The sequence below is a fragment of the Lepeophtheirus salmonis genome, chromosome 8 (assembly GCF_016086655.4).
Source record: "Lepeophtheirus salmonis chromosome 8, UVic_Lsal_1.4, whole genome shotgun sequence".
Classification (NCBI taxonomy): Eukaryota; Metazoa; Arthropoda; class Copepoda; order Siphonostomatoida; family Caligidae; genus Lepeophtheirus; species Lepeophtheirus salmonis.
Genome location: NC_052138.2, coordinates 28,176,435 through 28,196,076, shown reverse-complemented (window position 1 = coordinate 28,196,076; position 19,642 = coordinate 28,176,435). Strand labels below are relative to the sequence as shown.

The following is a 19,642-nucleotide window of genomic DNA, read 5'->3' as shown; positions in this document are numbered from 1 at the left end:
TTACACTTTGATCTCATTACGTCCCATCAACGGCCGTGAAAACTTCCATAGAACGCGTTAGTTGCGCAAGGCTAAAAAGTAAAAAAAAATGAAGCATACAAAATTTATTATATTATTTTCATCCCTTTTCATGAAAATACTCAAAAAATAATTGAATTGAAGGCACGCTTTTTTTAGCGAAATGATTTGTTTTTTATGTTTGATGTACTATATGTATTGAAAAAAAAAAAAAGTTACACGCAGGTGGTGATGGTACACTCAACGATTGAAGTAAAATATTATTATTATTTTTTTTTTAAAGTCAGTAAGTTGGATGTCATCCTTGTGACTTTTTAAAAAAATAATAATTCAAAAATATTTAAGAATCAAAAGTTACATTTTTTTTTCTTGGCATGGAAAGATCGTCATCATCAGTGATGATGATAGCCTGTTTTCTATTCATGATTACTTTGATTGTTTCCTCTGGTGTTGAAGGAATTGTGAGTGCTCCCTCAGCCCAGGAATATTTGGGACGATATCAATTCTATCGGTATGTATGTACATATTAGTAAGCCATCATTTATGACATGTTGTAGTCAGTCAACACAAAAGCAGGCTAAAATGATTTTTCTAGCAATTGGGTGTGGATGACATTATTATCCAATGACGAAATACCCTCATTTTCTATCGAAAAATTATTTTTATTAACTAGGGGTGTACCGATGCATCGGAAGAGGGGTAAGAATCGACCTTTTTGAACTATCGGAATTGACCCCCCCCCTCAATAATGCAAATTCCACCGATGTCTGAGCTTATTTATTTATATATATTATTAACAAAACCAAAATTATAATCGTATTATTTGAAATGGTTAGCCAATACATGGAAGTGAGGATATTAGTATAAGCAAACCTAAGTTTATGACTAGGGGCTCTTATATGTAGGGACCCGGATCAAATTATTTTTCTTTAATTTTTATTTTAATAAATAACTCTATAACAAAATTCAGATCCATCCATTGACAATGAAAGTCTGTTTTGTAGTGTGAGCAATATATCTGAGCTAATCAGGAATAAATTGACCCCTGAGCATGGAAAGGAAGTCACTCTGAATAATTTTAATTTCAAACTTTTACATCTAATTATAATCATAATTATGATTATTATATTTATTTCTTTTTTTTTTTGTCAACCCCTGATTAATAAAAAGTAAGGCATTAAAAAAAAGTAAATCATTTTTTTTATTTGTGGATGTAATCCTTTTATATATAATATTAATAAGGAGTCGGTGTCAGAATTGGCTGAAATTTTGATATCGGTACATCCCTATTATTAATCCTTTGGATATACTCCAAACTGCAATATATGTCTCTTAAATCATATAAAGGTTCGAAACCAGGGTTGTCAAACTCATTTTGGTTTGGGGGCCGAATGCAGTTTAATCTGATGCGATATAAGAAATTTTTTTATTTTTCTTCAAAAGTTCTACGCTCCGGGTTCACTTTTCTTCTTTTGTCAAAGATATTACGCTGATCAGGGTGTCAGGCAAAAGGAAAAATTAATAATACAATTGCCTCCAACAAATGCTAAATAGACTCCAATGCTACTACTTAATGGTATTAGCTATACCACAGTGTCGCTTTCACGTACATTTGCATGACAGTCCAACCGTTGAAAAAATTGAAAAAGTATTTATCAATCTTCCTGAGCAAAAAAAACATGTATAAATATGCTTTTGAAATTTATAGCAAACTGGCAGAGTTAACACGACCTTGCTTTGAGCCATTTTTTTTATTGGCTCATTTTCAGAACATAAGACCCTCAAATCAATAATTGATAGAAACAAAGATTGCTTGTAATGTTCACAGCTCTTTTTTCGTGGCCAAAATTGATGTCTATTTCAATAAAGCCCTCCCTGAGGTTATTCGAATGTACAAAAGAGGGTTTACTAGATTTATAATCCGCACACTGTTTCATTCTTAGTTTAATAAAACTTTGGATTCTGTAGTACAGAAATAATAAAAAGGTGAATAAATAAAACTTTATTATTATTTCAAAAAGCTTGTTGCTATGTTATGAAGGACGCGTTCAAGTATTTACTTGTCAAAATTCAGGTTGATCAGTTTCCCTGTTTGTTAATTTGCCCCGAAAGACGAAACTGATCCATACAAGAGTACCAGAATGTATTTCCAAGTGGTGGAGGGGGGCAAGGCAAGGATAGTAAATTAATAATGTTGGTGTCAAAATTACATTTTGTCTAAAAAAAAAGTGAGAGGAGGCATTTTTTTTAATAATTTCAAATTAACTATTATATACATATTTTTTTTATTTTTTTTCGTATCATTGGGAGGGAAAAAAATCGTCCATTATTTAAAAACAATTAAATTTCGGTTCACAGTTGACACCGCAATCTAGACTGCAATATTGGTTAAGCTCGGTTAGTCGAGAAAGATCACTTAAGACCGAACCAAAAAAGAAATTTGTCTCGGACCAAGTCTGAACTATCACATACATATATAGCACACAATAAAATAGTCCTCCCACGAGATTCCTCTAGTCAAAAAAAACAAATCAAAAATCTTATAAAATAGTCGGTTAATTATTATATGAAGTAAATAATTCATGATTTAAGACATTAGTATTTCTCAAAATGGTAACTTCTGGTTAAAAAAAGGGGATGAGAATATCTCAAATTGGTTTGAGGGCTGCTGAATTATGTATCATACTTAGTGTTATACTTAATGATCTAATTTTATACATTTTTAAGAGGTTGGTCGAATAAACGAAGACTTCTTATTGTATCTGGAAAGGACAGTGAACTGCATGAGGTCCGTAAGTCTTCCAGCTATGGATATCGATGTGAAATGGCGGTCCGAAATATGAATTTAGGTAAATATAATCCTATAATATAAAGTACAATGATATATTTGTTCTGGGAACATTCATCCCCATAATTTGTAACTATGTATAGTGGAAGAGTAGGAACTAAGGGGTTGACTTCTTCACCAACATGGTCCATATTTACTTTTTAAATCGAATAAAATCCTTTCTGAAAAAATACAAAATCTAAGGGTTTCTTTAATTGTATAGAATTTAAGATTATTGATTGTAACTTATTGTAGCTTACTTAAAGTACAAATCAAACCTTTTGGGTGCATGCCTGTGCAGCAGAATGTTTTTAAGTGGATAAAAGGGGCGGAGGAGGAAGAACAATGCCACAAAGTTCCTCCGTACCCGTGAGCATGAATTATAAGCACAGTCGTGCAGATAGGGTTCTTAAGCTATGGGACCATCCATTCTTTAACTGCAAAAAAAGTTTTGAAATCTGGGGGAGGGGGCGGGGATATTGGCCCTTACATAGAATCTGAGGGTCGGCCATGTCGAAATATAACTTTTAAATTGACATGAACAACATCTTGTGCCCGAAACAAAATGGGACATGATCGTTGTTTAATTATGTTCGTTTGTAAACAAAGCAACAGAGAGTGGCGACGTCTTGTGGCAAAATAATACAACTCCCCGAATAATAATTTATATAAAAAAGTGGAATTTATGCATGTTTCTCACATAGAGGGGCTGTCTAAATTCTTCTGAGCATTTGATATTTTTTAAACAATAAGCTACAGACTGTCACACCACCTTTTGGACTATATATATTTTTTAGTTTGCTAAATTTTGTTCATTTAGAGATTTTGTCTAAATAAACTTAATGTATAGGTAATCTCTTTACAGAATATAGATTTGCAGTAAACAGTAAAAATGCATAACTGATGTGATGTATTGCTTTAGTTGTATAAAATATGACTTCCCAATATGTTAAACAAATACAATTTGATGAATTTTTTGGTGGAGAGTAGCTAGGCTGTCATGACGTTTCATTAGATCAGCTGCAATTAGCTGTGAGAGAAAGGAAATAACTATAAATCCCACTCCGTGTCTAGCAAGAATATAGGTAGGATTTATTCCGATATTGATTATCATGTTAGTTATTCATATAAAGTCTTACCGCCCCCAACAGCCTCGTTGATTCGCGCCAACGTTGGAAATGCCGTTACGCTGCGACTAGTCTCTACCATGCCTCGCTTTTCCACGTGCATTCATAAATCTGAACCCTTAACATACAATATCATCACCACACATACACTAAATAAAATAACTAGAAGAATTTATACACGTATGAGTAATTACTTAATAGTGATTAGCTCTATTGACCCCCTGTTACACCAAGGAGAGACGCGATAGGAATGAGTTTGCTGGGTGTGGATGTAAACATTTCTAACCCAACAGTATTGTCACTTTTATCCAAACATGACTTACAATACCTCATATATAATTTATTTAATCATTAAGACGAAATATCCTTGATACAAAATGGCTTTAAGGGAAAATTACCTACCACTGTCAACACACACACACGAGGTATTAAATAATGAACAAAAGAGAAGAAAGAGCACACGCATCAACAATTTTCCTTTTCTAATAACTATACTTAGTTTTTCTTTACACGTATCCCATCTTTGTTTATCGGATACACCACTGGGAAAAACTTTTATTTTTCATAAAAAAAATTAAAAGTGAATATGAACTTTTACATATTACATAATTTAACATCGATACCTTCATATTATCAATATTCACTTTCCAGTTGGTGCATGTGAAACTTTTTCTCAAATTTCTTTTCATTTATTACAATGATCACAAAGACAATATTCATCTTGTCAACTTTTATTGATGTATTATTACTATTGATAAAAGCTCAGCATTACTTACAAAAATTGAACTTTGCTAGACTTATTCAATATACAGGGATTGAAAGTAATAATATGCCATTCTTAGGTATAAATGAGTGTTATATCCTAAAAATCCAAAACCGGTGTAAAATTTTTATAACTTATTATCGTAATATCTGAGAAAATATCAAAATTTTCACCATTATTACAAAAATGATTTTACAATAGCGAAGGCCTAAACTATTAATGCCGGTCCCCTACGTATCACTGGCGGATTGAGTTAATGAGAATTCAATTAATGTTTTGTCAGCCTTTATATAAGTCCAGTACCATTTGTTGGTCCTTAAAGAAGGTTATATATATCCCTCATGACGTTATTGAGGGTGTTTTTCCTTTTTTAATGATTCAGTTATATATATGTTTTGTACAAATTGCAATATTGTCCAAGCAGTAACTTGTACAAGTTGCAACCAAAAAATGAGATGAATAATTTAAAATGAAGGATTTACCATACTTAAGGACCGGTGTTATGGTTGGACAGACCGAATAAATTAAGACCAAAAAAACAACGACAAAAACAGGCCCCCTTGCATACTAAAATTTTGTCGTAAAAATTCCTAATACCTTTTAAAATTTGTCGAAACAAAAAAACATGTTTTTAATAAAAAAAAGGCCATATTAAAGATATAATTTTGTAGGTTATACGTAATGTTCAAAAAAGTTTGAGAACCACTGATCTAGAAGATATTGCTATATAACATAGATATGTTATATTTTTGTAATTAAATTCAAACCTGATATATATAACTCCATTTTTAAATTTATAATTTTTACAAAATAAGAAACTTGGTTCAAGTGGGCAACTGCATGAAACAGTCGTATTTTAAGTTTGCACAAAATGTATTTTTTCCCTGGTGTACAATTTGAGTAGTATTTATCGAATATAGAATATAGGAAAAAAAAAAATTGCCCGAATGACCTTGTTTTATAAATTCTGGTAAAGTACAAAAATTCTTTGATTGGGTGGTGGTGGTGGGGGGGATATAGTCCCTCTACCCTTCCAAGCCATTCTTCCTCAAGAATATTCCCCCTTAATATATAAATAAATGAGAGATATACATCGTTATTGTCTATTTTGGTGGAAATTGATGTTCCTTTTGAATATTACATATTTTGATTTAGAAAATGCATTAAATGTTTATTTACTGTCGGAATAGTATTGAAATTATACTTGTTCGTTAATCCTTGAATCTTTTCTATTATGAATAATCCATCATATCTAATAATAATTACTAACGATTAGCACTTCCTTTATTTGAATCGTTGCCTTTTTTGCTTATATTTTTTCTCCTTATTATACTAATTTTATTACCTATTTTATCTGTTGGTGTATGAATTGAAATTTTGTAGACTGATTCCATCCTTTTTCCAATAGATAACAACTATTTTGATTAATTTAATTAAATTTATTTATATGCCAAGGCGAAATATCCTTGAGGCTAAATGGCTCTTAGACAAAATATTCTTAGGCCATATAGTTTAAGGGAAAATTACCTAGCATCAGTTCTTATTTTTTAACAAACATTATCTTGTAGCGCTTTCGTTTTTGGCCCATGATTTGTAAATTATCATGCTTTATAACCGTTACATTTATTAGTTTGAATGGAAATATGTCATATCAGAAAAGAGTTTTTAAAGAATCATAACACATCTATTACAAGAATGATGCGATTGAAAATATCATAAATGTTTATGTAGCTATAACGAATCCTATTAATAGATGTAACTTATTGTTCGTTAGTACTAAAAATCCGATCAAATCATTACTCTTATGACGCAAGAAGAAGATATTGACATAGACATTAAGAGATAATGTGTACAATATCGTAGTCATTCTCTGCTTTGGAAATCCTTGATTCTTTCTGCATTGATTCGTGTATTTTTATATATGTTATGAATCAAATGATCATGATGTAATGAGAAGGATTCAAGGTTAGTTGTCCTTCATGATGGCTCAAATTATTTATTTTCTAATTCCATTGATTATAAGGATTTCTTCACATGAAAAGTCGTATTGTTATATAAAATATCTAGATATCTATTGTCCTCACGATCCTACATAATACATAGTTAGTGAGTCAATTCATTCGTTCAAATGAAATGATGAAAAGATTTGGTCAATATTAATGAAGAATTCATGAATAGATGAGGAATTTATCTTATACCAGCAAAGCACAATAAGCTTTTTGAAAGAACACAACAATAATTCAGCACGTCGTTACCTTTATTTTAGCCCGCAAACTTTCCTTCAAAAATAACAGAAAAAGGCCTCAATCACTTGGTAGTTATCCAAATAAGTCAATCATACCAACTGCTATTTATCTCTTGTATGTACTCCCAGACTGCTATTTATCTCTTGTATGTACTCCCAGACTGCTATTATCATATTACCTTTCCAATTTATTATTTCCAAAAATAAAAATTTCTTGGAAAAATAATCTAAAAATTAAGAATTTTGAAAAAAAAAAAAAATGATAAATTATATTTCAGATATTAAAATTTAGGAGAAATTTTTTAAAAATCCATAGTTATCAAGAGAAAATAAAAATTTTTGGGAAACAATTTCGAAATAAAATTTCAAAGATAAAATTTTTGAAAATAAAATTCAAAAATATTTAAATTTTTGGGAAAAAAAATTTAAAAATTAAAAGTTGAAAGATAAATTTTTTAAAAAATTAATTAAAAATGCACAGTTAAAAATTAAATTTCAAAGATCATAAAACATTAAATTTTTGGGAAAAAAAATTTAAAAATTAAATTTGAAAGATAAAATTTTTGAAAATAAAATTCAAAAATGCACATCTGCTCATAGAAAATGGAATTTTTGGGAAAAAATTTAAAAATTAAATTTTATTGTAAAAAACAAAATTCTTTTTTTTGGGGGGCAGCTACAGCCCCTCCACCCACCCTTTGTTGACGCCCCTGATATATGTTGTGTACTAGTTGCATTCTAATTATCAACTATGGATTGATTGATATGGTATGGATTTTAATTTGATCTATTAAAATTACATGATCATTCTGTATCTATGAGTAATATAACTGTGGGCAATTGATCTTTATACTGAGGATTAAACTTCCAGAGTTTGTATTGAAATAGTCAAAAAATCCCAAATTAATAAATGAAAATAAGATTACCAACTCAAAAAAAAAAAAAAAAAAAGCCAGCTACAAAATATACATGATTTACAACGCTGATTACTTGTCATCATATAGTTCGTTCAGACAGATATACAGTCGAACTTTACTTTATTAATATATGTAGATACAACTATGTTTATTTTCCTCATTTTGAATGTTTGGCGAAAGTTAAATAATATTATTAAAAGATCCTGCTCCTTGGAAACAACAAGGATCCGTTCCTTTTTTGATTATTTTCCTTTCATCCTTAATTATACATGAATTACTCTGCAAAAAAAAAAAAAAAAAAAAAATTTGAAATAAATCTTCAAATAATTATCTATTATACTACTATTCATGAATAAAAATGTGCTTGTGAAAGGATTTGAATAAATAATAATGAAAGACCCTTATTATTTGAATAGTAATAATTTTAAATATATGCCTTATAATCAATCCTAATGAAGGTTTATCCAAGTAATCATACAACATTTTCCCCCTTTCCTTCGTTGAAAAAAATATTTACGTATTAATCCCTTCCAAGGTAAAGCTCAATAGTCATAAATTCACTTCAAACAATGTTTCAAATTTTCTACATCAATGGTTTTGAAATTCGTGGCATGATTAAAATTTTGTTAAATTAAAAATAAAGTTATCAAAGAAATAAAAGAATTTTTTTTTGTATTCTTCGATGAATTATTGCCTATTTCTATCAACAAATTATTATAGATAAGCCTTTGTTGGTGAAGTAATATACATTTTCAGTTGCAATAAAACATCGATACGTTGAAATACTACATAGTTAGAAATTAATAGATTAAAAACGATTTTTGTAGTAAGACAATCCAACTAGGAGAATTGTTGGTTGTCTTACTACAAAAATAATCTTTAATCTATCAAAAAAAACCACAATTTTTTCAGTATACAAAAATATATTTCACTCCTTCTTGAGAACCTTGTCAATCGTACCTGATCACACATAAAAACACAAATTGGCAATCTGGCAATTATGTAGAGTACACAGAACCAGCAAATATATGACTCTTTTTTTTTTTAACAGTTCAAAAAAGGTAAACGTCTTTTTAAAAAAAAAAAAGTAATCTGTAGTAGTAGTTTCCTGACGATTTCCTATTTAGCCCTGCTCTCTGGCAAATATCATCCCTTCTGTATTAGGGGTAGGGGTTACCTTTTCAATGATTTTCACTTTCATATAATGCATCTTGTGAGCATTGGTGAAATGTAGTCTTTCAGCTTCTTCTCCTCTCTTGATGTAATCCACATGTTCTCTCACTCTGTCTTTCAATCTTCTTCTTGTTTGGCCTTCATATTGGGCTCCACGGTTGGGCTTTGAGCAAGTAATACAATAGACTACTCCAGTTGTCTCACAGTCAACAAAATGACTAATATGTACAACACCATTTGATTTAACTTCTTTGTTAATATCCAGAAATGGGCGGGAATTGCACTTGTCCTTTTGACATTTTTTGAGCCCCACATTTAACTTGGTAGGTCTGTCACTTAAAAGTTCCAGAACTCTGACCTTACAGATCATAGGTTTGAGAATTCTTGGTTGTTTAAATGCAAACCATTGGCGGATATGGGAAGATTTGTGTAACTGTGGGATCTCTCACTAATGATTAATATATTATATATTTGAAAGAGGCTTTTGACTGAATTAAGTTGTCGCGGGCACGTTACCGAAATCTACTCACCTAAATGCAATTTGGCTGAACGGACACTTTCTCGGAAAAAAAATTTCATTTGATTATGATTCATACCACACCAACGTTAAAAATATAATACCTAACTATTTGCGACGAATTACAATGATTAAATGTTGAAATAATGACAACCACCCAATAAATAAATAAATTGGAAAGATAAAAAAAAAAATGTTAAAAGAAGGGAATTTGATCCAATGTAGAATGCGAATGTATTAAGATGTGTTTGTCATTGTCTAGTAGATAATTACATAGTATTACAGCAACATGAAATGTATATACCGGATGGAAACTTGAAACTTACACATTTAGAAAGAAAAAAAAAGAAAATAGCCTACGCTCCTTTAATTATAAATTTAACTAAAATCTGTATTAATTTATTTCTGATACATAATCAATGTCAAATTGATTTATTCTATTCGGCATCCATTTGCCTAAAAGATAGTGATAAGCCTCTCGTAAAAAGAACTGCAAGTATTAGGAATGTAGTTCGGGACCATGGTAGTCCACTCCTCACCCACAAAGGCTTTCATGTCTTCAATATTTGGGTGAGGTATGCTACAGGCCCTCCTCTCGATGTGTGGGCAGAAAGAAAAGTTGAGGGGATTAACATCCAGATTGTATTGTGCCCACATTGTCTTGTTCCAGAAAACCATGTCTTACGACCAATTCCCTTCCCGTCAGCCTAGCCATCTCTTTGGAATGTGATCTCCACGGAGAAGAGTTGATGCCCTATGCCTTGAATCTTCTTGCGATAACATTTCTCGTCCGATTAAAAAAAATCGTTCGTTAATAAAGTTTTTCAAAAAAAGTGGCCTATAACTTAAATTAAGTATCATAACATAAATAAAATGAGGATTTAGTTAATTCTTGGATATCTCAGCTCATAATTGACCAAAAAAATTGAATAGGATATTTATATGGTCTCATTTTGGTCAAAATTGTTTTTTGTTAACTCACTGTATACATATTTTGTCCTTTATTCTAATAAGGTTAACAAACACGTCTAATATGAATAAAGATCATCAAAAAATATATCTTACATAAGGAAGATCTTTTTTTTTGCAAAACTTATATAACCAAATTCTACAAGTTCCAATTTTTTCATATTAAAATGTCTAATTTAATTAACACATCAGTCATTTCAATTACCAAATACTAATTTATGCTAATATTTCATTTGATTTGTTTAATTACGTTAGCATAAACCAATTGGCGAAGCCAAGACAACAACCTCAATATTTAGCAAAATTACAGTTGCCTTCGCAACTACATTTTGTTCGCTAGGGGTTGTTAAAGGTATTATGAATATTACTCTATAACTAAATACATAATATTTATGAATTCATAATTTAATTTTTACCAGCGATGATAGTTAAATCTCACCGGGTAGTCCATTGAAATATGAAAAATAGGAATTTCTTCCGAATTTAAACAAAATGAATACTATAAATAGATGTGCGTCTGAACTCATCCAAACCCCAATGCCCTCAAAGCTACTGTCAGCCAGCACCGAGACGCCATGACAGTGGACTTCATCTGCAGAGGTACCAGGCCTTTCCCCGCCGCCTAAAAACCATAATTGCCACTAAGGGCAGCTACAAAAGGCCTGTCCCTATGCGGATTTAGTCATCTGTCATGGTTTCTCAGTGCTGGCTGACAGGGCCTTTGAGGGCATCGGTGTTTGGATGACAAACTCTGCCGGCCTTCCCTTGATATGAAACCAAAAAGTGTAGTTGAGGGGATTGGCACCAGAGCTGTAGTGGTGCCAAAAGTGTTTGAGCCAGAAAGGTATATTGTTGGCAAACCATTCCTTCCCCTTTTTTGTGGTTTGCTCAGGTGCACCATCCTGCTGGAAAAGTATATTTCTATCAGGATAGTTTGCCTGCACCCACGGCAAAATGTTTTCCACCAATGTAGTCACATAATCGGATCCCAGAAGCTTGCACCTGACTGTGCCTTGCCGTCAGAGGACACAAAGCCCAATGCAGGGTATTTTGTGGTACTAAGTGTTCTCATTGATTGATTAATATCTCCCAAGCTTAAGTACCTGTCATTTTAGCTGTTTTTTCACGGTCTCGAGGGTCAAAGTCTTCTCGTTTCTGAAGATGATGACTCGTTTGGTTTTGGACTTCTTGAGATAATTCAAAAGAATAATGCAACAAAGGAGATAAGTTTCTTTCAATGCTGGTGTCAAAAATGGCCTCTTCACTCTCACAAGGGTCTTTCCGAACACTTTTTTGATAGCTCCGTGGCCAGTCTAGTGTGAAATTCCGAGATTTCGTGCATGGACCCTCATTGACTTGAAGGAATTGTCCCAGGATGTATTCTTTAACTTCTCTAGATCTAGTTTGGCCTCTTTGATAGATGGCTTCTTCCTCTCCAACATTTTGGACTAGCTGACGGCGTTGACGGTGGTCCTGGAAACACCCCACTGCTTGGAGACTTACATCGGGGGGGGGATTCCAGCGTCAGAGAGCTCAAGTTTGCTTTGTCTAGTAACCAATTATTTATGCTTTATATATCGGAATATGAATTAATTACAAGCTCTCAACCTTAATTTGTTATTGAATTAGTAAGTGTCTAGATTTCAATGAACCACCCGGTATAAGTCGACTTTTAAAATATTATAATTAGTAGAAGCAATACATATTAGGTAAGAACACTAAAAATAATATAAAACGAATATAAAGTCTAATAAACAATTTTTACCTCGTACAATGTACGAAGATAAAATCGTGGACTTGACTTTAAATCAATCTGGATTACTTTAGGGTGAATATTTCAAAATACTATGTTTCGTTATTAAAAGTAAGGACTTTTTTGGTCAATAAACAATAATAATAAAACTTTTAAAAATCAACTGTTGTCAGTATGGAAGCGAAAAGGCACAGGGTGTCTGAATTGATTATTAAGATCTTAGCGTGCTCCCGGAGTCTAGTAGTTGTCAAGATTAAAAGAATGGAAGCTTCTGGTCAAGCCCTTAATCCCCTGGCAGTGGTAGACGCCAGAAAACCAAGATCATGGAGGACGTGAACACTGCCATCACTACAAGTCTGGACTAGACGATAAGGCAGCATGTCAAGGATCTACGTTAGTGATTGGACTGTAAGGAGGTATGTTGAAGGATTTGGGAAAGACCTCTTACGTACCACGACATCTGCAACTGTTTTCAACAGAAAGTAATGCCAACCATTTCAAGAAAGGCCAGAAATTGTTGACTTGGTAATAGTTAAAAAAGGGTGGGTTTGGCCACCTTTCTCCGAGGAATGTTCCTATCTTGAATATGCCATTTGGGCTGTAGTAGAAAAGAGAGCTTGTACTATGCCTTTTCATTCTTGTAAAAGTTTACCCTATTTCTTGTTATTAAAAATTCCATGCTTTTACCTCGTGCACACATATATTTATAAATATGTCAGATAAAGAATGAATTACGTAGAAATCGCTTGAGGTCAGCTTCACTTCACTGAAGAAAGAATTAAGGTTGCGAGAGAAATTTTTCCTCGTTGTCAAGGAATTATCCTCAAGTTAACGGCTATGTTTATGTTCGTTGTTTTATAGCAGTGGTTCTTAACTTTATTGGAGGTATTGATCCCCTCCAGTTTCATAAAACATTCACAAAACCATTCTAAATTGGCTTAGTAGAGCATGTCATTACAAATTATATGAGTTGAATATGTGTTTCGACCTCAGTCGAACCTCTATGACATACTAATTTAACCCAGATCAAGAACCACTGTTTTATAGCTTTGGTTATTATGTGTTTACATGTAATATAAATACGGGCATTTGGACTTTATAATGTGCCACAGAATACTTATATCTAAGTCATTTTTACTAAAGGAATATTTAATTTTTGCATTATCCTCATCAGAAATTTTGTAGCTTCTTCATTTAAAATTATTTATCTGGTACTTTGTTCGCAGCTTGTGCAATTTACTTATACAATTTACAATTTGTACAAAACCACATCTTTTAAAAAACATATAGATGTATGAACTCCACATAAGCAAATATAATTTCAAAATCGTTTTAAATAAGTACATACATATTTTTTTTAGATCAATTAGGACTGAATTATATACGGAGAAATACGCACAAATCATCAATTAATTTCATTTAAATCATGTTTGACAAAAAATGAGTTTATTACATGGTTAAATTTTAATGATGTAGTATTTATAAATTTTATCTTTGTATTGAAGGCCAAATCCAAGTACCACAGTCGTGGTTTCATTGTTTAATTTATTAAACAAATATAATTGTTTCATTTTTTTTTTTAAATAATAAAATATATGAATTATATGGATAATCTAATTTTCATTTTTGCATCAACACATAGATACGAAATACTAGGGATTTATCGGTCCAGAATATGGGACTTAAAATCGCTCTTATCCCACATGCCATCTCTTTGTTATCGTTCCTTAAAAAACCTCCCAAATTTAGAACGACTTCTAAATGGAATCATTTTCAATTATCTATATTAATAAAGCAAAATTTGTTTGTCGTCTGCAGGAAAATAAGTCACGGGGTGCACTGTATTTAGTGCACCCTGATGTATATCATAAACCATTTTTTGATCTAAGAAATAAAAAATGTAATTTTTACTAATGAACTACTGCAGACTTGTGCATATAGCATCGAAGGTGTTTTTGATCTAAAAAATAACAATGTAGTCGTATTAATGAAATATTGGAGACGTGTGAATGTAGCATCGAATATGTCGCATTGTGTTGTGTCGGTCCTTCTTTAGTAAGTCCAGTCCAGTCTTAGTGTTGTGTCTTGGCAAGGTATGTAAGACTGTTGTGTCTTGACGAAGTTGAGGAGACACAAACTATTTAAACCAAGGAATCCAGGATGACCGAGAGAAATGAGGAGAGGAAAGATATGGAGGAATAAAACAAAGGTTGTCTAATAGGAACAATTATATTCTTATTAATACAATAACCTACTCTGATATATACATAAAATACACGACTATTTATACTTAAAACGAGGTAAAAGACTGTACTTTACACATATATATACATAAAAGAAAATAAGAGAAGTAAGAGAACAAGGGGGAAGGAAACACGAATACATTACAAAGATACAATCAAAATTAATCAACAGGAATCCAGGACGACCGAGAGAAAGATGAGTAACGTAGAGGAATAAGACAAAGGTCGATTTATAAGGAACACATGAATATTATATTCTGGTACATAACACTCTACTCTGATCACATAAAATATGTCCGACTATTTATATTATTACTATATGACGTAGTACTTTATAAAAATAACACATACCAAATAATAAAAAGAATAGGAGGGGAAGTTTGCAGTTTCTAAATACACTACACTCAAGACTAGTCCCATCGGTTCTTACGACTATTGGTCCTTCGGACCGGTCCTAAAGTGTTAGTCCTTGGAGTTTAATCTAAAAATTTCTATTGCTTATCAAGCCAAATAAGATTTGATATGTTTACTAAGAAAATTGCACATATCATGCAAATAATATCCCTGCTTTCATTATAATATAATACAATATGAACATTTATCTTTACTTAGTTAAATAATTTACTCTATTATATAATATAATAATTTAAAAAAAGGAAAAACACCTTCAATAACGTCACGAGGGCTCGATTTTACCCTCTAAAAGGACCAATAAGTGGGACTGAACAGCTAAAGTCTTTATTATATTGGTAAGGATGAATTGAGAATGACGTCAGGGTCTGATATATAAGATAACGTCAATTATTAAAGATTCTTCTATGGGACGACATTAGAGTCCGATTCGTACGCGTTCTTAAGATTAAGGACGTGACTTCTAAATCGTGGGACTAATATATCCCTAGGGAATATAATAAAATCCGGATATAAACAACACCTTGGCGAAGCTGCTCTTCTCCAAAATATTCTTTAAATTGTCAGGGGGATCACGTTATTTTTTGGTTTCTTTTCTTTTGGCATACCCGCAGAGTACTTTATTTTCAATTGTGTCCATAGATATTTCTGTATATACTTCTCTTTTCTTTTCTTGTTTAATATGAGGTGGTGAGCTATAGTGGACAATCCTTACAATTGTATCATATACTTGCAGTAGTACCCGGCATTACCCAGAGGTATTTAAACTGACGAATATGCACATTTTGTTTTTACAATATAGACACTGCCAACAAATCCTTGGTATTACCCTCCGTTTTTCATGAGCACACTCACATGTAGTTACTCACTCAATTTCATCAAAATTAATACTTTAAATAAGTGTCTGTCTTAGCTCTTTTAATCATTGATGGAGCCGCCCGTAGTGGCAATCATGGCTTCCATTCGGAGAAAGGCCTGGCATCCACTGCAGATGTAGTTCTCTGTCATGGCGTCTCAGTGCTGGCTGACAGTGGCTTTGATGAGATACACTACAGAACTTCCCCTCCACAAGGATACAAAATGTGTAGTCGAATGGTTGGCATCATGGTTTTAGGGGGGGGGGCAAAAGTGTCAAAAAATAGTTCAAAAGAAGTCAAATGAGTCTTGCAACGGAGGAGATAGATTTCTTTCATTGCTGGTGTCAAAAGTGGCCTCTCTAACCTCACAAAAGCTTTTCACTCACTTTTTGATATTTCTCTGGACGTTCTGGTGTGAAACCACGAGATCTCTTGCATTGGTCCTCATGGACTTGAAGGGATTGGCCAGGGCTGTTTTCCTTAACTCCCCGGGTAGAGTTTGGCCTTTTTAACATACCCCTTCTTCCTCTCCAACGTTACGGAGTTGCTGTCGTCGTAGACAGGGGTCCTGGAGACACCTAACTGCTAGGAATTCTTGAATGGAAATTCGCTTATCACGTTCAATTATCATTTTCTCCACTTGTACGTAAGCTAGAAAGCTCAGGGTTGTTTTGTTTTCTAACTAATTGCTTATGCTTTAATATATCGAAATATGAATTAATTCCAATCACTCAACCTTAATTTATTATTGAATTAGTTAGTGTTCATATTTCAATGAACCACCCCGTACAAATGTAAATCCTTGTTGGACTCAGATTAGAATTGAGATTGGACATTGGAGTAATTGTAGTCTATGTCATTACTAGATACGGATGGGATTTGTGTCTATTGCCTTCCTATCATAGCTACCCGCCGCTAACCTAATAAAACGTCATGCCAACTCTTTTGCTTTTCTTCAAAACACTCTTTCAATCGCGAGAGTTACCATCCCATTTTTCGGTTTCTTCTATTCTTCTATACCGTCATATATTATACAACTCTAGATATTATTCATGGAATTATATTGTAATAAATATTTTATGGAATTAGTCCTCATCATGGTAATAAAGTTAAAGATATTAATAAATAATAATAAATTATATTTTTGATATGGATATGATCAATCATTTTGGATGATGATACAAAAAAATCAACAATCTATCTTTCAAAAAATATAAAAGTTATACAACATTAAGATGAGAAATAAATAAAATATCAAAATTTCACCGTTGCATGATTTATATATTACTATGTATAATATACATTTATTTTGTTCTAAATCCATTTGAAAAATTATAAATAGTGATGTAAAAAAGTCTGGTTTTACATAGCTCACCCTTTTTTTAAACTTATACAAGTCCAAGCTACAAAAACTTTAACCAAAAACCAATAATAATACATAATTGCTATCGTTTGATTGTAGAAAGGGAAACTTTTTGTACTCGAGAATACTGTAAAACGTTACATCTTTGGCGAAAAATATTTAATTACTCCTACATACTTGATTTTGTCCATTTACACAAAAACACGCACATCAACTCACTCAAACCACTGTTACATACAACTGCGTGTCCAAAATGGCTGAAACTTGGTTGAGTAACTGTCAACAGATGCTAGATAGATGTGACTAGCTTTTATTTACGAGTGATACCATCTTCATGTTGAGGTCAGATACTTTTCAGACCACCCAATTAATTTTATCTTAAATATATAAAAACCAAAGCTATAAAACAGTGGTGCTGAACCTGGATTCGATTAGTCTTTCTCAGGGGTACGGCAGAGAAGCTGGATGATCCGCCATCATGACAGCGTAGTACATCATCGATACGGCATTGATGATCAAGAGTTGCCAATCGGTTTGCCGGCTTGTTGAGGCTGTTATTGATTCTGGAGGAGGATATATTAAATAAAAAATATAGCTAAATATAATAGTTAGGCATATTACAAATTGGTTTTGAGTTTTTGTTTTTTTTTTACTTTGTACTTTTAGTGATGCTAATACAAGTTTTGGGTTCCTACTTTGTAGCCGTAAATAAGAGTGGTTTAATACACGACGTCTTCATTCACTTTAACAACTGATTAATAAGGCTGACTATGCCACTAAAAGGAGTTACCCCTAGAAATTTCCATTGAGCTGATATTTTTTAGATTAAGTTTCCTATGCAGTCCTAAGATACACTCAAAAATGATTACACAAAAACATAGAGGGTAGGGAGTTTTTTTTCCGGAACAAGTTTAGATCTCAACATTTTTGGCAACACTGAGATCTATGTTTTTGAAAGTTTGCTCATTAAATTTAACTGACAAAATTGTATAAGGAAAAATACAAATATTTTATATATACCCCAAATAAGAACACCGTACGGCTATTATTGTGTGCCTCCGTGCCTGGCCCACGCCCAAGAGCGCAAATAAATTTATAAATAAAGATACTAAAGGACTTAAATTTATGTAAAAGATCTGGTGTAATGCTAGAATTTTTGAATTGGTGCAGTTTGTCGAAATCGAGTAGTACCTGACATTGATCGGATACAAATTTTGCTTAAATAATATATAAGACAATATCCCAACAAATACTTGTTACTCTCCTTTTTCATGAGCACACTCACACATAGCTACTCACTCAATACTTAGGCGTTCTCTCCTCAAGAAAAAAAAATAATAATAACAGCTTGAGAAAAAAAGTTTAATATAATTTGATGAGCCAGGGAGCTTTAGCTCTTTGCTAAGCCTCATTTAAAGTCATATTCATTTTTTAAATTTTATATTTAGAACCTACTTCCTTTTTTGATACGAGTTGAACCAGTCACCTACGAAATTTAATTCATTTTATACAGTGTTGGATATTATATTCTCATGTTTTTTCTTTATACTGTATTGGTATATGATATACATCTGGGAGCACTATCATTCATATATACAGATAAACTTTGCTTTACGAATATAGATTACTCTTTTTTTTTTAAAGTCATTAAACTAAATATCAAATTAGGAAAAAGTACACAAAAAGGTAAAAAATAAAATAAAAATTAATTTATATTAAAAACGTCACTCTCTTAAAAATGAAACAAATTATTTATGAAAAAGGCCTTTTATTGATTTGGGAGAAATTGAAAAAACCCAATCATATTTTCAGCAAAGGCCCTGAGTCTAGTTTTTGACTGACTCTGAACATTATGTCCCCCGCCATTTTTAGAGCTTAACTATACTTTTCTTTGATTGAATAACTATCTCTTTTTTATCATTTAGTTCTCCTTGGTGAAAAATTATCGCAAGAAATCTTCTTTTTCCACAATGAGGACACACATGGCAATTATATAAGCACTCGTGAACTAACACATAAACTAAGACAAGACATTCGAAATCACTTGGAGTACTTATACGATCTTAGGGAAGGGAAGTTTTGGGCAATCCTTGTAGGATACGACGGTGGACTGAAAATTTCCTTCGAAAAGGTGCCTAATTTCTGGATTCTTTTTGATAGAGTAGATAAAACAAGGACCAGGCAAGTGGAGGCAATGAAGCAAGAAAGAGATCGTATTTCCTGTTCTCACTAACAAATACTCAAATATCCAGAATATAATAATTTATATTATATATAAATTAAGTACACACCTTTTTTATATAGGTCTACTCAATTAATTAGAGACATGTTTATGTTATTTATGAATCAATAAAATGATTTCTTAAAATCAAGAGCCACTTATTATATATTTTTGTTAAATAAATGAAGATTACATTGGGTGTTACAAAAGTATTTTAATACTTATTTCATTGCACTTT

General features: G+C 32.1%; 1 protein-coding gene across 1 annotated transcript; it reads left to right on the top strand.

Annotated features, from left to right (window-relative positions):
* Window positions 1-240: 240 nt before the first annotated feature.
* Window positions 241-19,416, top strand: LOC121123589 (uncharacterized). Its single transcript, XM_040718713.2, has 3 exons — window positions 241-529; window positions 2,746-2,867; window positions 19,109-19,416. Exons 1-3 carry the CDS (start codon window positions 393-395, stop codon window positions 19,414-19,416), a joined length of 567 nt encoding a protein of 188 aa, XP_040574647.1. The 5' UTR covers window positions 241-392.
* Window positions 19,417-19,642: the final 226 nt, after the last annotated feature.